The sequence below is a fragment of the Chelmon rostratus genome, chromosome 23 (genome assembly GCF_017976325.1).
Source record: "Chelmon rostratus isolate fCheRos1 chromosome 23, fCheRos1.pri, whole genome shotgun sequence".
Taxonomy (NCBI): domain Eukaryota; kingdom Metazoa; phylum Chordata; class Actinopteri; order Chaetodontiformes; family Chaetodontidae; genus Chelmon; species Chelmon rostratus.
Window position 1 is genome coordinate 6,778,183 of NC_055680.1, and position 23,147 is coordinate 6,801,329.

At 47.0% G+C, this 23,147-nt stretch overlaps 1 protein-coding gene across 1 annotated transcript in view; it reads right to left on the reverse strand.

Annotated features, from left to right (window-relative positions):
• The window catches only part of plcb3 (phospholipase C, beta 3 (phosphatidylinositol-specific)), a 40,615-nt gene that overhangs the window by 13,243 nt on the left and 4,225 nt on the right, over nucleotides 1-23,147 (reverse strand). Inside the window, exons 2-9 of the mRNA XM_041964621.1 lie at nucleotides 16,235-16,321; nucleotides 5,040-5,108; nucleotides 3,180-3,317; nucleotides 2,775-2,854; nucleotides 2,633-2,686; nucleotides 2,277-2,349; nucleotides 879-979; nucleotides 512-678 (exon numbers count right to left, since the gene is read on the reverse strand). Of these exons, the coding sequence (XP_041820555.1) occupies nucleotides 512-678; nucleotides 879-979; nucleotides 2,277-2,349; nucleotides 2,633-2,686; nucleotides 2,775-2,854; nucleotides 3,180-3,317; nucleotides 5,040-5,108; nucleotides 16,235-16,321 (769 nt within the window). The remainder of the gene's footprint in view (nucleotides 1-511; nucleotides 679-878; nucleotides 980-2,276; nucleotides 2,350-2,632; nucleotides 2,687-2,774; nucleotides 2,855-3,179; nucleotides 3,318-5,039; nucleotides 5,109-16,234; nucleotides 16,322-23,147) is intronic.

Consider the following 23,147-nt stretch of genomic DNA (forward strand, 5'->3'; position numbering starts at 1 on the left):
ACGAATAATCTTACTGATTCTGGCTTAACGGCGCCCTAGCAGAGGGGCTCACGGTGGCCAAGTCTCTGCTTTGTACAGTTTATCCGCTGGCGGCCACAACACAACGTGAATCAATGACTGTGCAAATGAAAGGAGGGAAATGGATACGGCCTCAGTCAGCGCACGGCCGAGGCTTTCAGAAAAAGACGACCATGTGGCTCCGCTTTGCTGGGATAAAAGTCAAGGATATCCATCATACCTATAAACCTACAGCTGATAAACCTCACTTTGGGGTAAACAGATCCAATCTACAAGGAGACAGAGCTGCACGTATATTTAACTCTTGTTATCTCGCAAAACAATATGATTTACGTATCTTGATTCTCTTTTAGTGCTGTTATTTGATCCAGCAGCTTATCAAAGATAAAAGAACCAGGGCCGATTTCTAAATGAAGATCACATGTGTTGAGCCGCTCTGGATATAAGCATCTGAACGCATGCGGCAGAAAAATGTGAGGAACAGGCGACTGACCTCTCTCCAGCTGGCTGGTGTTGGTCTCGTATTTCTCCATGATCTGTCGGACCTGCTCTCTCTTCAGCGGGGGGTACAGCACCTCGTTCAGTCTGGAGTCTCGCTGCCGGCGGTTGATGAAGTCCATCAGCTGGTCCAGAGAGATGAACGGCTTCCTCTTGGAGCCACTGGAGCAACGAGAAGAGGAGCGTGCGCTTCGTCTCAGAGCTACAGGTTCTGAGCATTACAAGGATTCGTAAAAATAGAACTAGAGCATCATTACAAAAGGATTCAGGCTCGGGATTTACTTTTAAACTGCCAAGAGGGAATAAACATAATGAAAAGTCACAGCGTACGTTTGTGAAAGTGTTATCTATGCGTCACATACCTTTCCTCAAAGATGCTTTGTATCTCAGGCCGGAGACAGAGGCTGTCGAGGAACTTCTGGAAGGCCTCCCACGTGAAATCGTCCGGCTTGAGTCCCTCGGACTGGGAGAGGAAGGAAAGATGTGGAAGGGAGGAGAGAGAGGCCTGGTGATTTCAGAGACACTCTGATCCAGTCTGTCAGCGTCTCTGCAGCCATCGGCCTGCAGCCACACACTGACACCCAACATACTGCCACTGGATGTTCTTTTAAAAACATAAGGCAAACTTATGCAAAACTATGAAGTCTTGGAAACCCTGTAGGCTGAGGATAAATATCCATTCTGAAGCATTTTCCCACTTTGACCAGCAGGAGGCACCAGAGTACAGCACTACACAGAGAAACGCTGACACTGCAGGTTGCACAATCTCCACTCTTATTCGAGAAGAAACATCTTGTGACTCCAAACTGATTTTCAGGAAAGATTGCACTGACTAATAACACAAGAAAGCTTGTTTCACCTAGCAAGCTGTTGTTGCTTTCACTGCACATAAAAACAAAGATTTTGACCACATAAAAGATGAAAAGCGCAGGACTAATAATTTCCTTGGGGTTTCAGGTTTGAAAAAATGAATGAAGAAAAGATTTTCAGTATTTTGGTTTGGTAACTCTTTCTAGGAAAACAAATCCTGTGACCAGACTGATGCTTTTAAGGAAAATGTTTGCCTGAGCTGCTGGCCAAGTGATCAATACATTTCCTGTAAGAAGCCACAATTTAATGTAAAGCAACACTGCATAAAATGCCACTATATTTTTTCATGCAACTGAACTGTCCATGTTTAGTTTGGTTCCTCAAGTTAATTAACTATTTAAAATGTTTTTGTTAAATTTATATAACTATTTAAAGAATTTATTCATCACTTTCAGTTAACAGTTTCAACTTCTCTTGCTTGACAACTAATCTCAGTGGTAAAATGTGCCCTTAAAGGGATGTTCATGACATTTTGGGACAGCTGTTCATTCATTTTCTTGCTGAAAGTTAGAGGATGATCGATTCATTTGTGTACAGTAAATATGAAGATGCAGCCGGGTAGCTTAGCTTAGCACAAAGACTGGAAGCAGGAGGAAACAGCTAGCCTTTCTTTGCAACTAAATCCACCTACCAGCATCCCTGAAGCTGACTATTTTACACAAATGATATCAAATGATATATGTGTTAAAAACTTTTTGGCATTTAACTGAAATGCATATTCTAAGGCTACTCTCCAAGAGCCCTACGGCCGTTTTTTGCCCTCCTTTCACTGCAAAGGCATGCGAAGAATGCTATGCAACACCCCAGGGTGAGAGGAGTTGCATCTATTATCATGTATGAAACAATGAAAGAGAGCAGCCCCATGATCAGTGATCGCTTGTGATGATTACCCTGTTATTGACGAGGCCACACTGCTCCAGAGATGTCTCCACTCTCTTCTTATCTGAAAACATCTTGAGAATACTGAAAGACAGAGAGTTTGAAGAGACATCAGCCTCGGTTCACAACGTCTGACTGAGCAAAAACATCCACCCATTAAAGTTTACTGTTCTCAATGTGAGAATAAAAAGACTACAAAGCAGCGTCTGGAAGGATTGAGGAGGATTAAAAGATGAGGCCGATCAGCGGCGAGCAGAGATGAGCTGAAGAAGAGATGAGAGAGGAAGTGGAAGGGAGACAGAAGAGGAAAGGAAAGAAGAAGTGGAGGGCAGGGGCTATAAAAGCGGTTAATGCGAGTGTCTCTCACTTCTTCACAGGAATCTTCCCATCCTGATTCACCTGCAGCTTTAACTTCGTGTACCTGAAACAGACGGAGAGAGGCTTTAAACACAATCCCCCGAAACTCTTCCGCTGCCTCATGTCCAGACAAGACGCATGCGACTTCTTACGCTTTGAGGAGGAAGGTGTTCCGTGATGCATTCTGGGAAAGTATGTTTGTGGCCAGAGTGAACAGCTCATCCGTCCAAATCTGGAAACACACACAGACAAGAATGAGACCGAAAAAACATGGTTGTTTGACTGTTCGTCTGATGTGAGAGCATCTCTGTATACAATATACAACACAAACATACACATACACACACACACACACACAGATGGAATAATCCCTCTTTACAGCTCCTAAACACACACATGCCCGTGCCTCTATGTCAACATCGTAAAGTGAGTAATCAGCATATGGCCTGAGGAGAGAAGGAGGCAAGTAGGCAAGGTGGGAGGAAGGAAGGAAGAAATATCAAACGCAAGCAAAAGGGACCAGGCTGAAGGATGGTGGCGGCGGTTACCGCGGTTACCTTGGCTGTGTCTTCCTGCATAGCCTGGAAGTTGAGGAAGGAGGTGTTGACCAGGTCGTTGCCATGGACGACGGTCACCAGCTTCCCTTCGACGTTGTCGCCCTTACCGAAGCCCAGCACCTCTCGCAGCTTCGGGTCCTGACACACACACACACACACACACACACACACACACAGACATGAATTGACCACACCACTGGTTGGACTTGTGCATACGAACGTCCTTCCCGCTCCTCGTCCATCTCTCCGTCTCCTGAGGACAGTAAATGTGATGCATGCGGTGCAGCACTCTGATCCAATTAACCAAGCGACTCTTTCCTCCTCTTTAGACCACTTTTCCTCCATCGCCGACTCTCACCGTCTCTTTATCAATTAGACAGTCTCTCCATCACGGCCTCTCTATCATGTTTCTCTTTCCTTCCAAGCCCGTAAATTAACTCGGATGACTGTTTATGAAGAAAAGTGGCGCACAAAGCGTACATCGTCATTACGCAGCGGGCCAGAGTTTAAAAGGATCAGTTCATCCAAATTAGGGGAAAAAAGACAATGTCAACATGTTAGTAAAGATGGTCCACAGACCTCGCTATCGACCGTTTTCTGTGGAACTACGTTCTATCAAAGAAAGTCCTCGTAAAACAGTCGACAGTGTGTTCTGTGATAGTCCAGAGCAACAGGAATACAGCTTTGAACATTTTTGTCCAACAAGCTGTAAATACAACACTGATATATTCTCTGCTGACCCCTCAGGGGAATATCTGGCTCTTTATCCTCTAAACGCTCCACCACGCTAGCCAGCTCAGCACTAACGGCGTCTGTCGGCTGTTAAGCGCTCGGCAGGTAGCGTACAGGTGGCCCACCAGAGCTCCTTCGCCTGAAAACAGCCGCCTGGCGCAGCTGGAAACGACAGCCGCCGGGCGCACAACCACGTTAAAAGATGCTAAATTGCTACAAGTGACCCCTTTTCACCTGATACATTGCTGATACATAAATATTGATTATAGCAGGTGGAGGCAGAAATCACAGAGACAGATCACTCACTGCCAATCCTTTTCTTAACCCAATATGTGGACGTTACTCAGCAGTTTTAATGGCACGTCACAGCCATAAAATTCACGTTTTACACAACAGCCCCTAAATGTCACCCTGAAACAAGACTACACTCCCGATCATGCCGTTTGTCTTACATCACGGCTCAGGCTTTATTGCAGAACAGGCATCTCCTCTTACATGCTGATTAAAAGCAGAACCAAATTTTAGTTCTCATTACTTAAATTACAGATTTATTTAAAGCAATAATGTAAAATGCTGAAACATATTGAACAGTGATGCAGTGCAGCCATCAGTCTTATTTTTTACCAGTTTGAGCCACAAGCCTCCGTACGTTTGAACTGTTTACCACTGATATATCAGCGTCTCAGTCGGCCACATCGACATTCTTACACAATGACTTCCTCATCAACAGCCACTGCTTATATCACTTCCTGTCTGACTGTCCATCTGTCAGCAGGCTCATTAGCGCTCTGTCACCTTTGCACCATCAGCTGAGAGAGGAAACACACACACACACACATCTTTTAGTGACAGTCACACTTGAGCATCACATTTCTGGTCAGAGGACAAAGTCGTCAGCAGCAGGAGGTGACAGCTTCTTTGACCGCCTCGCTCGCATTTTAACCTTTCACTTAGTCCGCATGAAGAGAGCTCGGCGCAAGTATCAGAGGAGCAGTAGGGTACACTCACGAGACCACAGACCACCGGGGGCATAGGTCAAAAAATAGCAGCAGGGTCTCCTCCATACATGACAGCTGCTAATGCTAAAGCAGGGATAGGAAAGTGTACAAACACACACACATTACCAACCTTTGGCTGTTTGGCGTATTTTCCTGTTCTGGTGTCCCTGATGGTGCTCATGTCCAGAATCTCCACCTCCTGAAAGACAGACAGACGTCAGTCAGTCATTTGATGAGTAGACGAGTGTGTGTGCAGGACAGAAATTCAACATCAGCATCAGCAGGCCTAATTGCACCTCTATGAGTAGATTCTCTTGGTGTATTGTTCATCTGCTTTTTAACAATGTTATGCACGTCATCACATTGTGAGCACGTTAGCAGGCTGATGCTAGCATTTAGCTCAAAGCACAGCTGCACAGCTGCAGACCCTCCATCTCCGGATCTGTTTGCACGAGGCTGAGTTGGAGGCTGTTTCCTTCGAGTCAACCGCCAGATAATTAATGAAACGTTTACGAAACAAGCGAACAGGAAATGTACTGATAACAGGGGCAAGTATGTTTACGCACCGTGGTGGCGTATCTAGCTTCTATCTTTTAGCAAACTCCCCTGCTTCTCCAGGCCTAAAACACAACCACTGACACATGAACTGTGTGTGTGTGTGAGAGAGAGAGAGACAGAGAGAAATAGGTGTGTAAGCACATGCAAACAAGAAAAACACACACACAGAAGATAGAAAAACAGTTGTGCTACATAAGAGCTACCAAGGATAGTGTGGTGTGCGAAGTGAAGACGAAGCAAGAGACCAAAACGGCAAGGGATGGACCGGAGGAGGAGAGTGTGGTCATAAACCCAGCCATAAACACAGAGGACGACGCACTGTAAATATTTGTTTAGGCCTGCATTCATTCCCCGAGCTTTCTGACTCCATCTGTGTCACTCATCTCGCATCTTCTCTCTCTCCTCGTCTTTCTCTCCATCTCTGCGTAACTTTGGGATTTAGTGCATTTTTTCCCCTCTATCCTCAAATGTCTCATTAACGAAAAAACATCAAATGTTTATGTCACTATCCTGGGCTGAAGTGCCGAAACTCATGTTTTCCTCATTCCTGCTTTCATTACTTCACTCCAGCTGTGATGTCATCACCCTGCTGGCTGTCCGCTCCTCTGGGATTGGCCGCGAGTAATAAAGGTCAGCAGCGGTGGACCAACTGGATTAAACTCTGTCTCAAACTTTGTCCTCTGATTGGCCTGTGGAGAATAACTCACTTCCTGGGGGAATAAACCGCTTCTGGGTCTGTAGGACACGCACGCACAGACACACACACATAAGCACACACACACACACACTGTCCCACAGGCCGTGGTTTCATTCTGCTATTGCCATGGTGACTCCTTGGAGACCACAGTAATGAGACTACAACTTTGTCTGCCGTCTGTGTGCGTGTGTGTTTCTTTGACAGCTAGCGTTTTCTCACTGGCTGGTAATGTAAAACACACACACACAGTCGCAGCAACACACAGACAGGCACAACCTCAACATGCAGGTCTCAACTTGTTAAACGTCCCAACTTGTTGAGCAAGACAGGGTGGATGTGAGTGTGTGTGTGTAGGTGTGTGCATGTGTGTGCGGATAAAGGCATGTGAGTCAGCGCACGTCAGATGTCGGTGACACGGGAGCGTGAGCAAACCCTAACCCGAGACGACTGCAAATGTGGCAGCGGAGTGGAGCGTGTGCGTTTTCGCGCATAGCTGTGCATCCGAGCGCACGACGTGGCGAGTGTGTACGTGTGAAGGTCAGTCATCTCTGAGAGGACATTCCTAACATATTCCGGCCTTCTGCTCGGTTAGCGCGTGTGCATCTGTGCGTTTCAGTGTGTAATATTTAGCCAGTCAAGGCTGCTGCGGCGCTCCACTCATCTCGCAGCTCACGCCATTTATCACTTCAGACTCGGCAGCAAGCTCGTTATTGCTCCAAATGAGTCCGGGTGAGAGTTTTCCAGGAGTCGTGTTGTGATAAAGTGCTACAATTTACTTTAATTTACTGCTTTTGGTGCGCTGAAGAACTTTCCCAGAGCCTGTGATTTCCTACATTACCCAGGATGCATCCAGGTGGCACTCCCTTGCCACTTCTAAAGAACAGCGTGAACTTGTTGCACTCGGCTGATGATTACTTGCATGTAGAAAAACAGCATTCAGAACAAAGCCTCCAGCTTAGATTGTTTTCCTGCTATCGACCACAGAAACCCTGAATGTGATGGAAACAGAAAACCTGGTTCTGTCTAACCGTAACAAACGCTCACGACAAGCGGAGGTTTCCTTTCCCACGAAGTCGCCGCACCTGGCCGAGAAATAGTCCACAAAAAACCCCACACAAGACCACACCTTGTCTTTTTTACTTCCGTTTTTTCATGGATTAAATAGGCAATATAAAACACGCTAATGAGCGAGCTTTAGAGGAGCTGTTAGGCGGATTTTGTTGCTGTCAGACAGGCAGGCTGACATTAGAGTGGCATTGATCTTCTCATCTAACTCTCCAGCAAGTAGATGCTTCCCACAGTGTCAAACTTGCTTCAATAAAATGTCTTTCACTGTGTCTTTGTGCTGTGCTGCAGCAGCGTGCATGCAAGGTTTTGATGCAACAATAGTTATTAGGCTAGGTGCTATGTTTAGGCCCTAGATAAGTACAGTAAATGTTGATGTGATGTGATTAGGCCCTTGTTTACTTACTCCTTTCCTTCCTTCATTTTTTTGATTGACTTTTCACTTCCCCTCCCCCCTCCCGCCCCGCCGCTCTCCCCCATTCATTTTCTTAAGATTAGAAAAATATTAAAGGGCAACTAAACAATCAAGAGATGGCCACTCCTTTCCTGTGGCGCGCCTGCATGCGCGTTTGAAAGATCGCCGCGGCTAAATTTGTCTCGAATGACCAATCACTGCTATCAAATGGCACACGATGACGGCATGTAGGAAACCGATCCTCCTGAAGACACGCACGCACATGCACACGCACACACACACACACCAACACGCACAGTGCCAGGACAGCTTACGCCTCCACCCTCCACTGCTTGGCTGCGACTCAAGCGGCCAATCGGCGAGGGGGCAGAGGAGACGTAGGCTCGACAGAAGGGGACTTTAAAGGACACGGGAATGTCGGAGAACTGGAGCAAAGAGGCTTTCAAACTGTTTTATGGCCACGGTGGGAGAGTTGGCAAGGTGTTTAGAGAAAGAGACAGAGAGGAACACTTTGAACCCCGTGAAGCATGGGACAACTCTGTCTCTGTGTCACCTCGTAATATTTCCTCTGTATATCAGCGAGATAACACTCAACCCCTCCTCCACTATCACTCCCTCCTTCATCTGTTTCTCCCTCTCCCTCTGTCCTCCTCACTTAGTTGTTCCGTGTTTCTGTGGTATGGAGAATGAAGAGAGTCAACATTTCAGCCACTTAGCTGATAGACCGACCCGGAGTGATTTGCAATCAGTGAAATATTAGAATCTGCACGGAGAAGACGAAGAGGAAGTGGAAGGAGAGAGAAAAAGAAGCAATAAAACATGAAAGAGAAATGAAGTCCAAATGTACGAGGAAGGACAAACATCATTTATGAGAGCGAGAGCGAAAACAAAGTTCAACATCAATAAAATGGAAACACATAAACAACATTAAACACCAAATGTCTCAAAGTGCAAATAAATACAGACAGAACTGGGTCGAACACACACACACACACACACGCAAAAAATCATAAATCTTTCACAAAACACAAACAACATAGATCAATGGGGGTGAACACACACATGCGCACACATACACGCATGGATGAAGACAAAACACGAAAAGCAGACAGAGAAGGCCAGAAGAATGTTGAGTTGTGTGTGTGTGTGTGTGTGCGTGTGTGTAGTTTAAAGGAACAGTTCAACACTTGAAATTTGAAACATGCTTGTTCACTTTCTTGCCGAGACGCAGGTGACAAATTCTATATATTTGTTCATGAAATATGAAGCTAGAGCGAGAAAGCAATTAGCTTAGCATGAAGACGGTAAGCAGCAAACATTAATTGTCAGTAGCATTGCTTCAGAAATGCACATTGTGGAGACACCTGAAAAGGTGAGAGGTGACTGACGAGATCAATAAGAGGCACACACACTTACAGTGTTTATACAGCATGTTAGTCGCTAGCTACAGCTAACGTCACTCCACAGTCTGTACAGTTGGCTCATTGCTCAGTGAAAAACAACATTTGGACTAAGCCAGGCTAGCTCTTTCTCCTTGTCTTTATGCTAAGCTACGCTGATGTCCTGCAGGCGTCACACTGAGCACACAGGCAACTATTTTCTGCAGGATATTTTCAGTTTAGCGATCATTCCTGTCTCATCTTTCTTTTATTTCAGTCATGACGGCGATGAAGTAGCTGAGCTGTGGAGGCACGCTGACGCTGTCCAACAGAGTGCACATGTTTGTAATAATCCCTCACTGCACAGGAAAACTATGACAAGGAGTCGGTCAAAGCTGAACCAGAGGGTTCACTGCGAACCGTGATGGATGTTTCACACAGACACGTTATCTATTTTACTCATTTTTTCCAGTTTTTTCGCATGAAATTGGTTTGAAATTCTGCTTGAAACCCGTATAATCAACACGCGTTTCTTGTGTTTCCTGGTTGATTTCGTGTTAAACCAGAATTATCCTTCAAAGTTGAATGAGCTGAGCAGAGGGATTAGCGAGGCGCTACGTAGTGTGCACATGCTCACACAGAAACACGCAGGAGGAAGCGTCTGCTCAGACAATGGAACCGATACTGTGCAGCGTGTCACTTCTTCATACAGCGAAGAACTGAATGTCTGTGGCATGTGTGTATGTGTGTGTGTGTGTGTGTGTGTGTGTGTGAGCGAGCCACAGAGAGAAAGTGAAAATGACGAGCGCTCTCTGCCATGTGCGGTAACAGATAATGTCAACAGAAAATCAAACATGTGACCGAGTGACATAAAGAAACCAGAAGAGAGGAGAGAGAGGGAGGAAGAGGCTACTATCAACTGACACACTCAACTTCCCCTGCCAACCGCTCGATGGGTGTGTGCGTTTGTGTGTCTGTAAAAATGACCCCCTGCACGCCTCTCTCTCTCTGTGTGTGTGTGTGTGTGTGTGTGTGTGTTATGTAAACCCCTTGTTCAAAGTTAATTCCTTCTGGATGTTTGACTTGAGCCAGGAAGATAATCTCTATTAGATCTGTACTTATACCTGCCAACAATCATTCTCATAACAATTCAGCTGGCTCATTCACACACGCACGCACACACACACGCACGCACGCACGCGCACACACGCGCGCGCACACACACACACACACACACACACACACAGCATCAATTTTGCATTTGCTGGTTTTCGCTTTCAGAATTTTGATCTGCTGCTTTTCTGTTTTATCGTCACCATGTTGAAACTGCATATTGAACAATTTGGGGCTGGTCGGACAAAACAAGCGACCTGTAGGTGTCAGCTGACACTTCCTGCATGACAGGAACTGTTGAGCGTTTGGGAAAAAACATGCTTATTGGTTTTGCCATGGGAAGATTGACACCGCTCTCATGTCCGCGCAGTAAATATGAAGCTACCGCCGGCTGACGGCTAGCTTAGCTTAGCACAGAGATTTGAAGCAGGGGGAAAAGTCTAGCTTGCCATTTTGCCAAGAAAAAAGTCCCACATAAATCCACAAACTGATGTTTTTCCACCTGGATTCTTAAGAAACATTGAACATTTTTTAACCTTTGAGCGGAGAAAGACTAGCGTCCCCTCCCGCTTCCAGGATTTGTGCTAAGCTAAGCTATCTGCTGACAAGGAAGCAAATTTCTCAAAATATCCTACCCTTTCACAGTATGTGGAGAGCCTGCAGCAGCCCCTCTGGGGGTGTTTGTTAGATTCCCGTCACAGGTAAGACCTGACACACTGGAATAAGTGTTTGCGGTTGTTGTGTGCGGCCCGCCCCTCAATCTGGCCAAAGTACGTGAAATCAATTCCACGCCATTACAGGCTAAAGTGGAGTTCTGTGGCGACTCAGTTACGCCCCTGGGGGCAGATGTCTAAAAGCCAAGGTGCGATTGACATGACCTGCCCAGCTCAAAGAGGGAGGCGGGGAAGGAAGGACAGGAGGAAGAACGGAGGGAGAGAGAGAGAGCGAGAGGGGGGAATTCGGGGAAAAGGGGAAATGTGGAGGAGGAGTGGGAGGAGAGGGCAACGAAATTCCCCAGAACCCCCATCTCCATGTCTGAGTAACTTCCTGCCCACTTTCTCACGCCAAGAGAGAGAATGAGGGAGATTAGAAGCGGAGCAGTAACTGGCAGGAGGGGATCACGTGAGAAAAGGCATGGACGAGGTGAAGGGGAAGGGAGAAGGGGGGAGGTGAAGACGAGCGCTGGGGTGAGAGAAGGAGAGAAGACGGAGCGGTGGAAGACAAAGAGCAAGAAAAGATGGAGAGCAGAGAGGGAGGAAATGTCATCCTTCAGTTTATATTACAGGAACAGCCTTTGCCTCATCTCTCTGATGGCTACCAGCTGCCCCGAGACAGAGAGACACGGGGAAGGAAAAGCAGGGGGTGGAAGACAAATTGACGGTAGATTAGCAGCGGAGAGGCAGGGCGAGATCCAGCAGTAAAAGAGAGGAGGGAGGGGGGAGGATTAGCCGTGGTGCCAGGTGCACCTCAACTCATCCCGCTGTGGCAGGTGAGGCTGCGGTCCGCCAGCGCCGGCTCCGCGCCGCTAAATCAAACAGTCTCGCTCGTTTATTGGACGCCGCAATTTGGCTGACGAATCATCGGCGTTGGCAGCGGCGGAGTGGAAAATGATTGCAGAAACGTTCTCAAACAGGCAAACAAGGTGCCATGAATAATACCCGGTCTGGTTCGGCTGTGCAGCGGGAGAGCAGGCTTTACACGCCGTTAACCCCCTCAGCGCTCAAGGGTACCTGAGCAGGTGTGGCCACGTGGAGCTCAAACACGCCAGAATGCTGTCCTGTCACAACATCTGACAGCAAGATCCACAAGTATTAACAGGATACTGCGCTCAGAGACGGTCACGGCAAAACGCTTCAACATGTGCACAAGTGGAAAATGTGCGGTTACTGTGCACATTTTGAAGACTCTTGGTCACTGGAGCTGCCGTCTCCACAAAGGCCCGTTTCTGTAATCAACTTGTCGGCGTGCAATGATCGACGGCTCCGGCTTTTGCTCCGCCTCGACCTCGGAGGAGAAGCCGTTCGCCGCGCTCTTCCATCTGTCTCGACCTTTCTGTTAGTTTACCTCCACCGGCCTTTTAAATACCTCAGACGTCTAATTCAGGCTGCAAGTGCAAAGAGGAGGCGGAGGAGAGTTTGACCAGAGGAGGGAAAAAAAAGACACAAACAGCGAGATTAGCAGGAGGTTGCGAGCATATGTTGTAACAGATGTGTGGATTTGGGATGCGCATGTGATCTTGTGTAACCCTCAGCCGCCGGCATGCACCTCAGCCACGCTCGACTGGGAGGCTGGGGAACTGGTGTCCAAACTGTGCACCCTGGACCCTCAGAGGTCACTGAAGGTCCCAAACAAATTAAACATTAGATATTATGTTGATATTATGTTGGATGTTAATTAAAGAGCGTTTTTCCTGGCATTAAAAAGCTGCGTGTGAAGGGAATACTGCTGCAGCTCCTCTATCAAATGGGCTTCCGCCATCTAAAGCACATTTCCTCTGAACTCTGTCTGGACGTGAACACTTTCAAAGTTTGGAAACTGGAGAAATATGCACTGTTTAATTAAAGCGACCACTTGGAGCAAACTCTCCTTTGGACTGCGTGAGTTAGCGGTGTGGGAGTATATCTCTCCAAGGTGCTGGATCAAACAGCATCGACCGTGTTACGCTGACATTTAGGTCACTGATCATGTTGATGACAAGTTTATCTCAAAGCACAAGTAGTGGAGAGATTTAAAGAGTCGGGAATGGAAAGACATAAAGAACTGAAGGACAGCGAGTGAGTGAAAGGGAAAGAAAAACAGACTGGTGCATGGTGGGGTGTGTCTCGTTTCACTGCCAAGCCACTGTGTGTGTGTGTGTGTCTGTCAGCAACAGTTGGTTGTTATCGCCCATGACTCAAGCATTATGGGAAATTCTGGGCCCTGAGCACACACAAGCACACATGTCAGAGGTCTTGCAAGCCGAACCTCTGAACGTTACACAAAGACGGAGAGACTGAGAGAACTGAGAGAGAGGATTAAGGAAGGGTTTGAGAGGAAGAGAGAGATGTCAAGGATGGAGGCAGAGAGAATCAGGCGTCCGCTGTGCCCGTCGAGCAGGAAGAGCGCTGCTCTCAAGGAAAGGAGGTGGACGCCGAGCCACAGGAAAGGTGTCAGGAAAGAGACAGAGACAAATGAAACATTGGAAAAAGAGAGACGAGCATGGAGTTATTTAAAGGCACACGCTAAACAAAGTGAGGCCTGTGAAGACGGTGACACGAAACAGAAGTGAAGGGGAAGAGATGAGAAGGAGGATGAGGAGGAGCACCTGGGGAGGAGGCCAGGGGATACGTGCTCAGGTGGGTATACAAAAGGAAGGGATGAGACAAAGCAGATTTTGAAGTGGAAAAGTTGTAAAACAAGTGTGACAGAAAAGGCGAGAACTAATGGTGGATGGACGTGCTTCTCCGGGCTGCTCGCAGGGGGAACCTGCACGGGGGTCTTGACTTGATTGGAGCAACCAATCAGCTCTCTTGAATTCCCAACTTTAATTTGGCCATCTGCTTTGATCGCTGCGCCCTTCCTGAATAAAATGCAACGTCAGTGCTGCCTCCTTCTCACCTTCACAAAGAAATGCTGAACTTTTTATCCTCTCATCTCAAGCAGAGCGGGGAAAAGAAAGTGACATTTTTGGGTTGTAGGCTTTCGGACGTCCTTGCGTGTCTTCGCTGGGATTCTAAAAATGACTTTAAGCGAGGCCGATCCAGTTCCTCTGGCTGACCCTGGGTACCCTGCATTTCACAGACGCAGCTCCATCACCTCAGAGTCCTTAAATAAAAGCTGGACGTCTTCAGCTGAAAAGTCGACATCGAAAGTAACAAAAGCAGAGCAGCAAAAATAAAAACTGCACTGGAGATCAAATATTTTGGGTACCTCTATTCAGAGAAATGGGTTCCATCCAGAATACCCTTGTCATCTGTGTAAAAGCGTATTTAACTGTTCTCATTAATAAGAGCTGGATATGTGTGTTGCAGTGTCCTCTTTCTTTCCAGCTCTGGTTCGAAATCTCCAGGGGAGCCTCAACGCTGAATTAAAGCCTCACTCGGGGATCAGTGAAGTCACCAGCCAGTCACTTTGAAGCAGCCGCAGTCCGTATCTATACATTCAGGTGTGCTTGATGTCACAGTGAAGAGACGCCTCACTGGACTTAAGGAAGGTTTGTCCAGTCCAATTCTATGTGATCAAAAACGCCACAGTAATGGATGGAAAACATTTATGTGCAGAAAAAACTTAAAAGCAGCCATATAAAACTTTCTGGACATTGGGATAATGAAAGAACCATCATTACTGCCGGTCTCTGGCCCCTGCAAGTCTAAATACCCACATATCCCTGTGTTTGGCCTGGGTGGTCTGGATGTTTTCAGTTATACATCATTTTTTTTTGTGTAGCCGCGGCCAATACCGAGCAGCATTCCCGCTACTGAAGTAAGAACAGCGGCCGCAATCCAGCTGAGTTGCGCCAACAACAACAAAGATGAAAAGCAGTAAGCAAGTAATGAAAGACAAGCCAAACATTGTGGCTCATAAGGCAAATGAGGTGGCACCGCCTTCTCCAAGCGTTTCCAGGGAAGCAGCCGGAAGTCGCTTTGACTTGTTTTAGTTCGGAGATAAAATCTGACGCAGCAGTATGGAAATGAATCATTTGCATGGTTTGTTCTAAGTAAGCAAACATATCACAGCCTGTGCAGGAGATATTTCAGCTGCATGTGTGCAAAGGCTGATCTCAACGCCGCCTGAGCGTCCTCTCGTTTCAAGCCGAGCGTCTTTCCGAAGCCGTTCACAGCCTCCGTCCTGCGAGGAGGCTCGACGGCGGACGCAGTGACTCTTCGCTGAACAGTGTCACAGTTGCACCTCAGGCGACGAGTGGCCTATTATCTCAACGACACGTGGCCGCGCGCGCGTGCAGGCGCGAGCGGGACGTCGGGATAAAAGGAGTATTTGAAGCATCTGTGTGCTACGCGAGTGCGCGGACACATGCTGACACACGTGCACACGAGACGGGGTGACGTGTGCTCTGGCCCAGATATGCGCGCACACACTCGCAGACATAACGCAGTGATAATATTGGCTATCAACAGGTCATTCCATACGTGCCTATTGGATAAATAGACCGCCAGAAATAAAAGGAGGGACAGCGCGTGTGTGCGAGAGGGGAGGAAAAACATAGAGAGTGATGGGGGAGGCACGGGGGAGTTAATTTAGCTGCTTTGAAATGTCATCTGATCCAAGAGGCCTCACAAATTGTTCTGACCAGGTCGGCATCACGCAGATACACACAGCGGACGGGCACGTGAATGGAAGAATAACAGCAGGATAAGGGCTGCAGATGAAAGCAGGGAGGGGGGATAACGTCGTGGAACACAGAGAGGTCGCTGTGTGTGCGGGATTTGCTTATGAAAATCTTTCCCAAGATGAGTATCAGCTTCATTTGATATTAAAATGAGCATTCAAATGGAACGCCGTTAATGTATCTGCACTACACAGCCACAATCAAAATCTCTACATCCTGTTGATTCACCGCCTGTTGTTTCCTTCTCATCATGCCAATCCAAATGCCTAAAATCCAATATTACTAAACTAATGGCTTAAGCACGGCCACCAAAGATATGGAGGGGTGGGGTGGGGGTGGGGGGATTGTTGGGAAGCACAGATGGATGGAAGTGAAAGCGATGCAGGGCTAAAAGGATGGAGACCACAAAGACATCAGGGACACGTTGGTACAGGGGAAAGAGGAGGCAAACGAGAACGGGACAAATTGATGAAAGCCATTTCGTGTGGACTAATGGACGGATAAGGACCGGCTAAAAACCGTGATAAGAGACAAAGAGGCACAAACAGAGAGGAGGAGGAGACAGCAGGTTAGAAAGGCATCGGAAAACAAGACGAAGAAGCGGAGCGATGGAGTTAAAGTAAACAAATAAGCGTCCGCTTTGGCGCCCGCGCTGCCGCATTAAAATCCATCATGTTCTGATTCTGACTCTGTGAGACGGGTGATGGTCCATCTGGCCTACTTTGAGACCAACCAGCAAGTGTGTGTGTGTGTGAGAGTGTGAGAATCTCACCAGGTTGGACCCTCCGGTCCAGTAGAGGAAGAATCCATCTGGGTCAACTTTCAGGGTTATCAGCGTGGGGGGCCCGCTGTTGGGCTCCTAGACGACGACAGAAACAGAGAAGTTAGAGTGACGAACAATGACATCCACCTCTCCCTCAGACACACACACACACACACTAACACACACCCTGTGGCTGCAAGTGGATAGAACGTGAACTAAAGCGGATAATTCCAGTTTATGACAAGTTGGGTCTCATTTTCGTAGCTTTGACCATGAATTCTAGTGGCTGTAATGACACTCCAGCTACTGTATATTATGTAAAACAGCTTTAACAAGGACACAGCTACTTGGGTTGTGTTTGAAGTGGACCAGAAGGATTATGTGTTCATTCAGCAAGGCCAAAAGTTCCGAAAATAAGACCCAGACTGGACTCCTACATGAGTTGTCGGCTCGGTTCTGCTTGGTCACCTTGTACACCATTCCTTCTATTGAATGCAGTCTTCTTGTTATGTCCCTGTGACCTTCTCTGTTCCCAAGCTGCATTTAAGAAAACATCTTCTGGTGTGACAGGGAGGATTGCAGCAGCTCCTCTCTTTACTTTACAGCAATATATGAGGAGCGTGTGATATGAAATAGCTGTTTATGGCTGCAGCGGCTGTACCTGCTGTTTTATGGTGCCTTGCCATTATGGGATTGTACCCAGACAGACAGACAGGCAGGGATACTGTGTGTCTGCGTTGTGCAACAGCTGTTTCAATGCTGGAAACCGCACAGTTTGGCCAGCATGACGACCTCATTCATGTGCAGCGATAATGATGGCACAGGAAAGCCCACATCAACATGTCATTAGCGTCATCATTATGGAGTCATACGCAAGACTACCATGACCGCGCACATGCACACATGCAGCTACCGGCTCTGTAATTACAGCGGGCAGCGGCCACACTCCGGCCCAGCAGACAAACGTACCATCCAGACATCCCGGGACACAGCGATGATGATCCAGATTGGCTGTTATTACAGCGGCTGATGACTCATGCGCGCATGTCATCATCAGCATCAATATCGGCATCATCACCTCCGTCAGACGGAGGCAGGGAGAGAGATCTGCCCGGCAACCCCCAGAAAACTTTCCCACGATCAAACACGCAAACCGGATGAAGCACTAAAGAACTGATGCAAATCAGCAAAAACAAGCAAATTACACAATGGTAAATTATTACTTTAGAAGACATAAAGGACTATTTTACTCATGATAAGGATGACCACCTTCCTTAAGTGGGGGGATATTTATCGGCAAGTTAAAAATAAATATTTATGTATGTAGTTTGGGGGAAAAAATTATTCGCTTTCTTGCTGAGAGTCGGATCCAATCCGAAGGTACAGCCAGGCGCAGGTTAGCTTAGCTTAGCATGAAGGACAAAGCTAGCCTTAAACTTTACAGAAGCTTATGTCCCACCCCCAGGAAATGTGCGCTATGAGCACATTTTAAACTAAACATACCTTGAGTTTAGGCTCCAAGGTCGGCTAACAGAGAGAGGGAGTGAGCGGGAGAGGTGGATGTTTGGACCGAGATGAGGACAGAAGGGACGGAGAGGGAAAGAGAGAGGGGTTTCAGGGGGATGGAGGGAAGACGAGCGGAGGGATCAGGAGGAAGGGTGAAGGTCGAGAAAGAAAAAGAAACAAGAAGGTCAGGAGTGGGAGATGAGAGCATTAAATCCAACCACATCACAAGACCTTCACAAGCAGCAGTACATTTTTTTAAAGTGGGTGAAGACGCAGGTGATTATGAGGCTACTTTGACAGAAGGAGATGCTTCAAATCAAATGTGAAACCGACTCTGCTATAAATGGCTGAACTTGTGACCTGTGTTTACTCACTGGAACCAGAAGAAAACTGTACAACTCCAGCTTCACGCTGTGATTACCATCTGGAGGCTGCGACCTGATGTCAGAGCCTCTTTTCTTCTTTTTTGCCAAACGCTTCTTTAACTCACAGTCTGCCGCCATGGTGGCTTCTGTTTGTTTATGCTTTCGTCTGCCAGGTTTGATTCTCTGAGACAACAGAGAGGTGAACACAACACGGTCTGCAAACAAGTCGGCTTGGAAGGTCCAGATGTTCCCAAAGTGCTGAAAACATAACCAACCTCCGTCCTTATTACCAGACAAACATGACGTCCTGTTCAATGCACATCCTGCAAATCATACCGCCTGGCTTGGGCCATGGAGGCACGCTCATCTGACGAATTCAACTTTAATCCATTTTAAGAAAGTGCTCCACTCTGCTTGAAAAGCCAGGCAGATTATGATTCTCCAGAGTAGCAAGTTTCCATTCAACTTCGCCGACTTAAATCTGAAAACGGTGTTGACAGCTTGCAAGTGGAGCAGTGTGAGAAAACCTCGTGTTACATTTTTACAGCTGTTTCAAGCTCCATAACCCCCGCTAGGCTGCATTACAAACTATAAAAAACAGATCGTTGTCATCTCGGATGAATACGTTAAGGAAGGCATCACTATTTTGCAGCGAGTACTTCTTATTGAGGTAGAATGGAGCAAAAAAGTGAGATCATGAAGTCAGCAGAAGCAAGCAGAGGGGGCACATATATGACTTTTAACACACAAACCCTGTGTTAACTATGTGACAATAAATAGGTTTCAGTTTGACCCACCACAGCACTGCTACACCTACCTACCGAGACCCAGGACGTGGGGACTTCCAGTGGGACCACACACATAAATGCACATACACACACTGACCCATAGGAATGTGATCTATGGGCTCATGTGACCAGTAATTACAACAGCATCTCCCATATAGCTTCAAGCCACGCACACACAGACACAGACACACACACACACACAGACACACACACACCATTGTGGTCTGATATATTTGCATGTTATGCCTTGTCAGTTGCTTTCTAGTGCTGCCTTTACATACATTTGCATACATACATACACATTCACTCTCCTCTCTGTCCGTCTTCTCTTTCATAACTCATCCACTCTTAATAATGAAAATTGTCATTTACTGTCTTTGTCAAACTTTTCTTGTCCAAGGTCCCTGTAACTGCTCTTAAAAGCACCCTAGCATCCTAATCATTAATGCATGCCCTGCACACACACATACCCACCTTGCTTATCGTAAACATGCACCCTACGGTGTGTTTTCTGTGTCAAAGTGGGTGGTAGGTTTATAATTGTACCTCACCCCACTCCCTAATTATCCGCCAGATGTAGAAACCCTCTAAAGCCTTGCTTCCCTCCTTTCTTTTCATTCTTTCGTGCCTATCTCTCTCTCTCTCTGTGCTGATGGTCCCTTCAATTCACGCTCTCTCCAACTCTTTGATTCCTTTATTCCTCCTTGATTGACTGAAGCCGACGTCTATCTCTCCAGAGCCCCCCTCCAGATGCCCTGACCCTCTGACAAACACCATCATTAACTGACTGTAATGTCAAACACACACACAAAAAGTGGACAGACCACCCTCTGAGTCTGAGGTCTTACGTGAACACCAGCTAATGACCCCCTCTTGACAAATCACAACCTCTAGGCCAGGGGAATACACATGCAGTGAGTCAAACACACACCTATTCTGCCTCGCATGGCGTCCTCACCACAAATCAATGTGTGTGCTGCACAGCGCGAGAGTCAGGAGAAGGCCATTAGTGAGAGACTGATAAAAGTGGCTGCTCCGAGCGCACCTTTGGTCCGCCGAGCTGTGTGTGCGCGTGTGTGCGTGTTCAGCGACGGCTTCCGGGAGTGTGTGAGAAAGAGGGTCATTGTGCACTTAGTGCGAGTGTGTTCGAGCTGCTGCTTTGGCAACATGGCAAAAGTTGATGACAGTAGGTAACCTTTGGACCCGACGGAGAGCAGAGGAGCGAGGGAGGAGTGGGGCCAGCGAGGGAAAGTAAGCTATAGAACAGAATATGAACTAGCCGCTCAGTCAAGTTCATATTTAGTGTCACGGTAGATTTATTTATCAAAACATGAATTTGAGGGAGGGCTCTTTGCAAGTTTGATTTTATTGGATTACTCTCAGCGCTCTCTACATGCCCTATTACCACAGGTGCTGCACCACCTAATTTCTCCACAGGGGTCATTTAATCCTCATCTGAACCAACATCTACTCAGGAAATGAACCACAAACCCTGCCCAGTCAGTGGCAGTGCCGTGTTCTACCTACCGAACAGTACCCCAGTGTATACAGGTTTCATCAAGCTAAATAAAGTGGCAAGATTTCTACTCAGATTCCTCCCCCTCCCCGAGTCAGCCGGATCAAGTCCTCCACAGCCACTGAAGTGGGCATGAATGCTGGCTCGCCGGTGTTGGAAAGCTGTTTTCAGCTAAATGAACCACTTAAAACTCAATTTGAGGAAAAAAAACAACAACTTTATTATCTTTTTCCAACTTTTCATGAAAAGTTGACGCTTTGGAGGTACGTGGTTTCCACAGGACGGCGACGAAAAGCAGGTCAGCGCGTGACTAACAAGACCCGGAGCAGCTCCGCCGAGACACTGCGCTGCTGCTAAAGCCTTGAAACATGGACAACTCACAAGCAAACGTCTGGAGGGAGGGATCAAAAACTGAAGGCCAGATAGACAGAGAGAGGAGGACAGAGAGGAAACGAAAACAAAGAAGACAGGAAGCAGACGGAGACCAATGGAAGGGGGAAGAGAGACTGATAGCGAGATGACAGGCGAATGAATGTGGAAGAGATCACACACGAGATGCGCACACACAGCGATGTTTGGCAGTGAGTAGAAGAGTGCACGGAGTGAAAGAGCCGGAGAAGAGATGGAGCCGTCCAGATGTCCGCCCCACACTTCACATGTGGCTGTGGTTGACCTTCCACCTCCCTCCCTCCCTCCCTCCATCCCTCCCTTGTTTCTCACCACTCTGTCAGGATGTCAGCGGCGTTTCTCGGCATGGCGTCAGACCTTCGCACAAGCCCGTGCCTCCTCCCCCTCTTGCTCCATCTCCCAAACATTTACCCCATCGCTATCTGATAATGATATAATGACGATCTGTGGCTTCCGTTCGCCTGTCTAATGCTCAACCACACAAACATCCACTTTCTGAAAGTACCGGCACACAGGAGCAACTGGCACAAAAGCGGACGCCGTAACAAAGGCGAGACGACGCGACGTCTCCGCTTACAAAAGAAACCTGTTTCTAAGGTTTGAGACGTCTTTGCTTTGGAGTATTGTAACATCTCAGGTGTAAAATGCCTTCTAAGCAGTGATGAAACCATCCCGCCTCGTGTTAGGACTTTCAACACATCACAAAGCCAGCGAGGCAGCGAAGGCTGACGCAACATAATGCAGTTAGGATGTTCTGAAAATATCTCTTATTTATCTTCCTTAAGGAGAGCAAGGCTCATCCCAGGCCGCTGCACTGGATATTGTTTTATCAGTGCTGTGGCACCATAAAAACATTCCACGGCATGATATGAAGTGTTTACTGAGAACCAGCTGAAGCCGAGTGGGGAGGAAGAGGAGCTGCTCGACAGGTCCCAACACGCAGGGAAAGACATGAAAAGGAACAAGCTTTGTGGCAACGTTCTTTGAATCAACTGTCTTACAACTCTTGAAGAGAAATGAACAGTTGGAAACAATTCGTGCATGAAAGGAGACATCAGATTTTTGTGGAAAACTTCAAACTATTAAAAAAGTTTGGTAGGAACCCTTCAACTATCACTTTGACATTTTTGGGAAAATATTTTTCCTTTTCTTTATACATTATTAGTTGTAATTTCTTTGAGCGTTATGAACAAACAAGATATAGCAGAATAATTCCATTTGTCTTCAAATGGCCATGCATATGCTAGAAATCTGGGTTATTTTGCTGCAAAATTAGCCGTTTCTCCTTGTGCTAAGCTAAGCAGCTGCTGCTTCCTTTTACAACCTGCATTAGCACCTGCAGCATAGCTTGACAGACCATCATTTAGCTTTAAATAGACTCAGAGGGTTGCAAAGCTTCCAAACCACATTCTAAGCTAGGAGAGAACTACATTTGGCTGTTTTCAGCTAACTACATGAGCGATACAAACTTTCATGCATGGATCACTCTAAATCCTGCACGTAGGAGACATAAGAGAGCGTCTTTAAAGTGGACGAGGGCGGTGAAAACAAGCGATCCAAAAATGCCAAGTCGGGATATTTGTGAATAGGGAACAAGTGTCTGCAGTCAGTTTGGTTTGACAACACAGCACCAATAAACACTGAGGACAACAGCTGCATCTGAAGTGTCCTCGGCGTCCTCAGCTGTTGCCAGTATTACAGGGTCTGAGCGCCTCGAAGTGATCTGCAGTGCGGTCTGCGAAGGAATCCCAGCCAAATCGCAGGAAGCAACCTCGAAATGCAACATTTTATGGTGCATCATGCGTTGCTCCACTTACAGCCAACTGGAACTGGAGCCAAAACCTCTAATCTCCAAAGGATCCCAAGACTCTGTCCAATTAATGAGCGACTACTGATCCCGTGTGACTTTGTTTATAAGCCCTGGTTTACTTCTTAATTGTGCAATGTGAACATAGGCAAATCAACACCAAAAAAAGGAGCACTTTTCCCACGGGATCCTGACCAAAGCAAACACGCAGGGGTGCTTGCACCCTGAGATAAAGTCTTTGTTTGTGCAAAACAGTGCCTGTTTTGAAAGGAGGTGTATGTACAGGCACATAACGTAGAGGGAAGTGGCACAGTGGAAGTAAAGTTGAACACCAGGTGCAAATATAAAGCGGCTGAATGAAAGCGGGAAGCACTCTGCAAATGTTAGGCGTAAAAATGATTATTTATTTGACTTTGGCGTACTTTTAAGATTCACATCAAGGCACTCGACGGTGAGCCGAGCTGCTCTGTAGACAAGCTGTCTGTCTCTGTTTGTTTAATTGGTTGTTTGGGAGGAATTTTAACTGAATTCC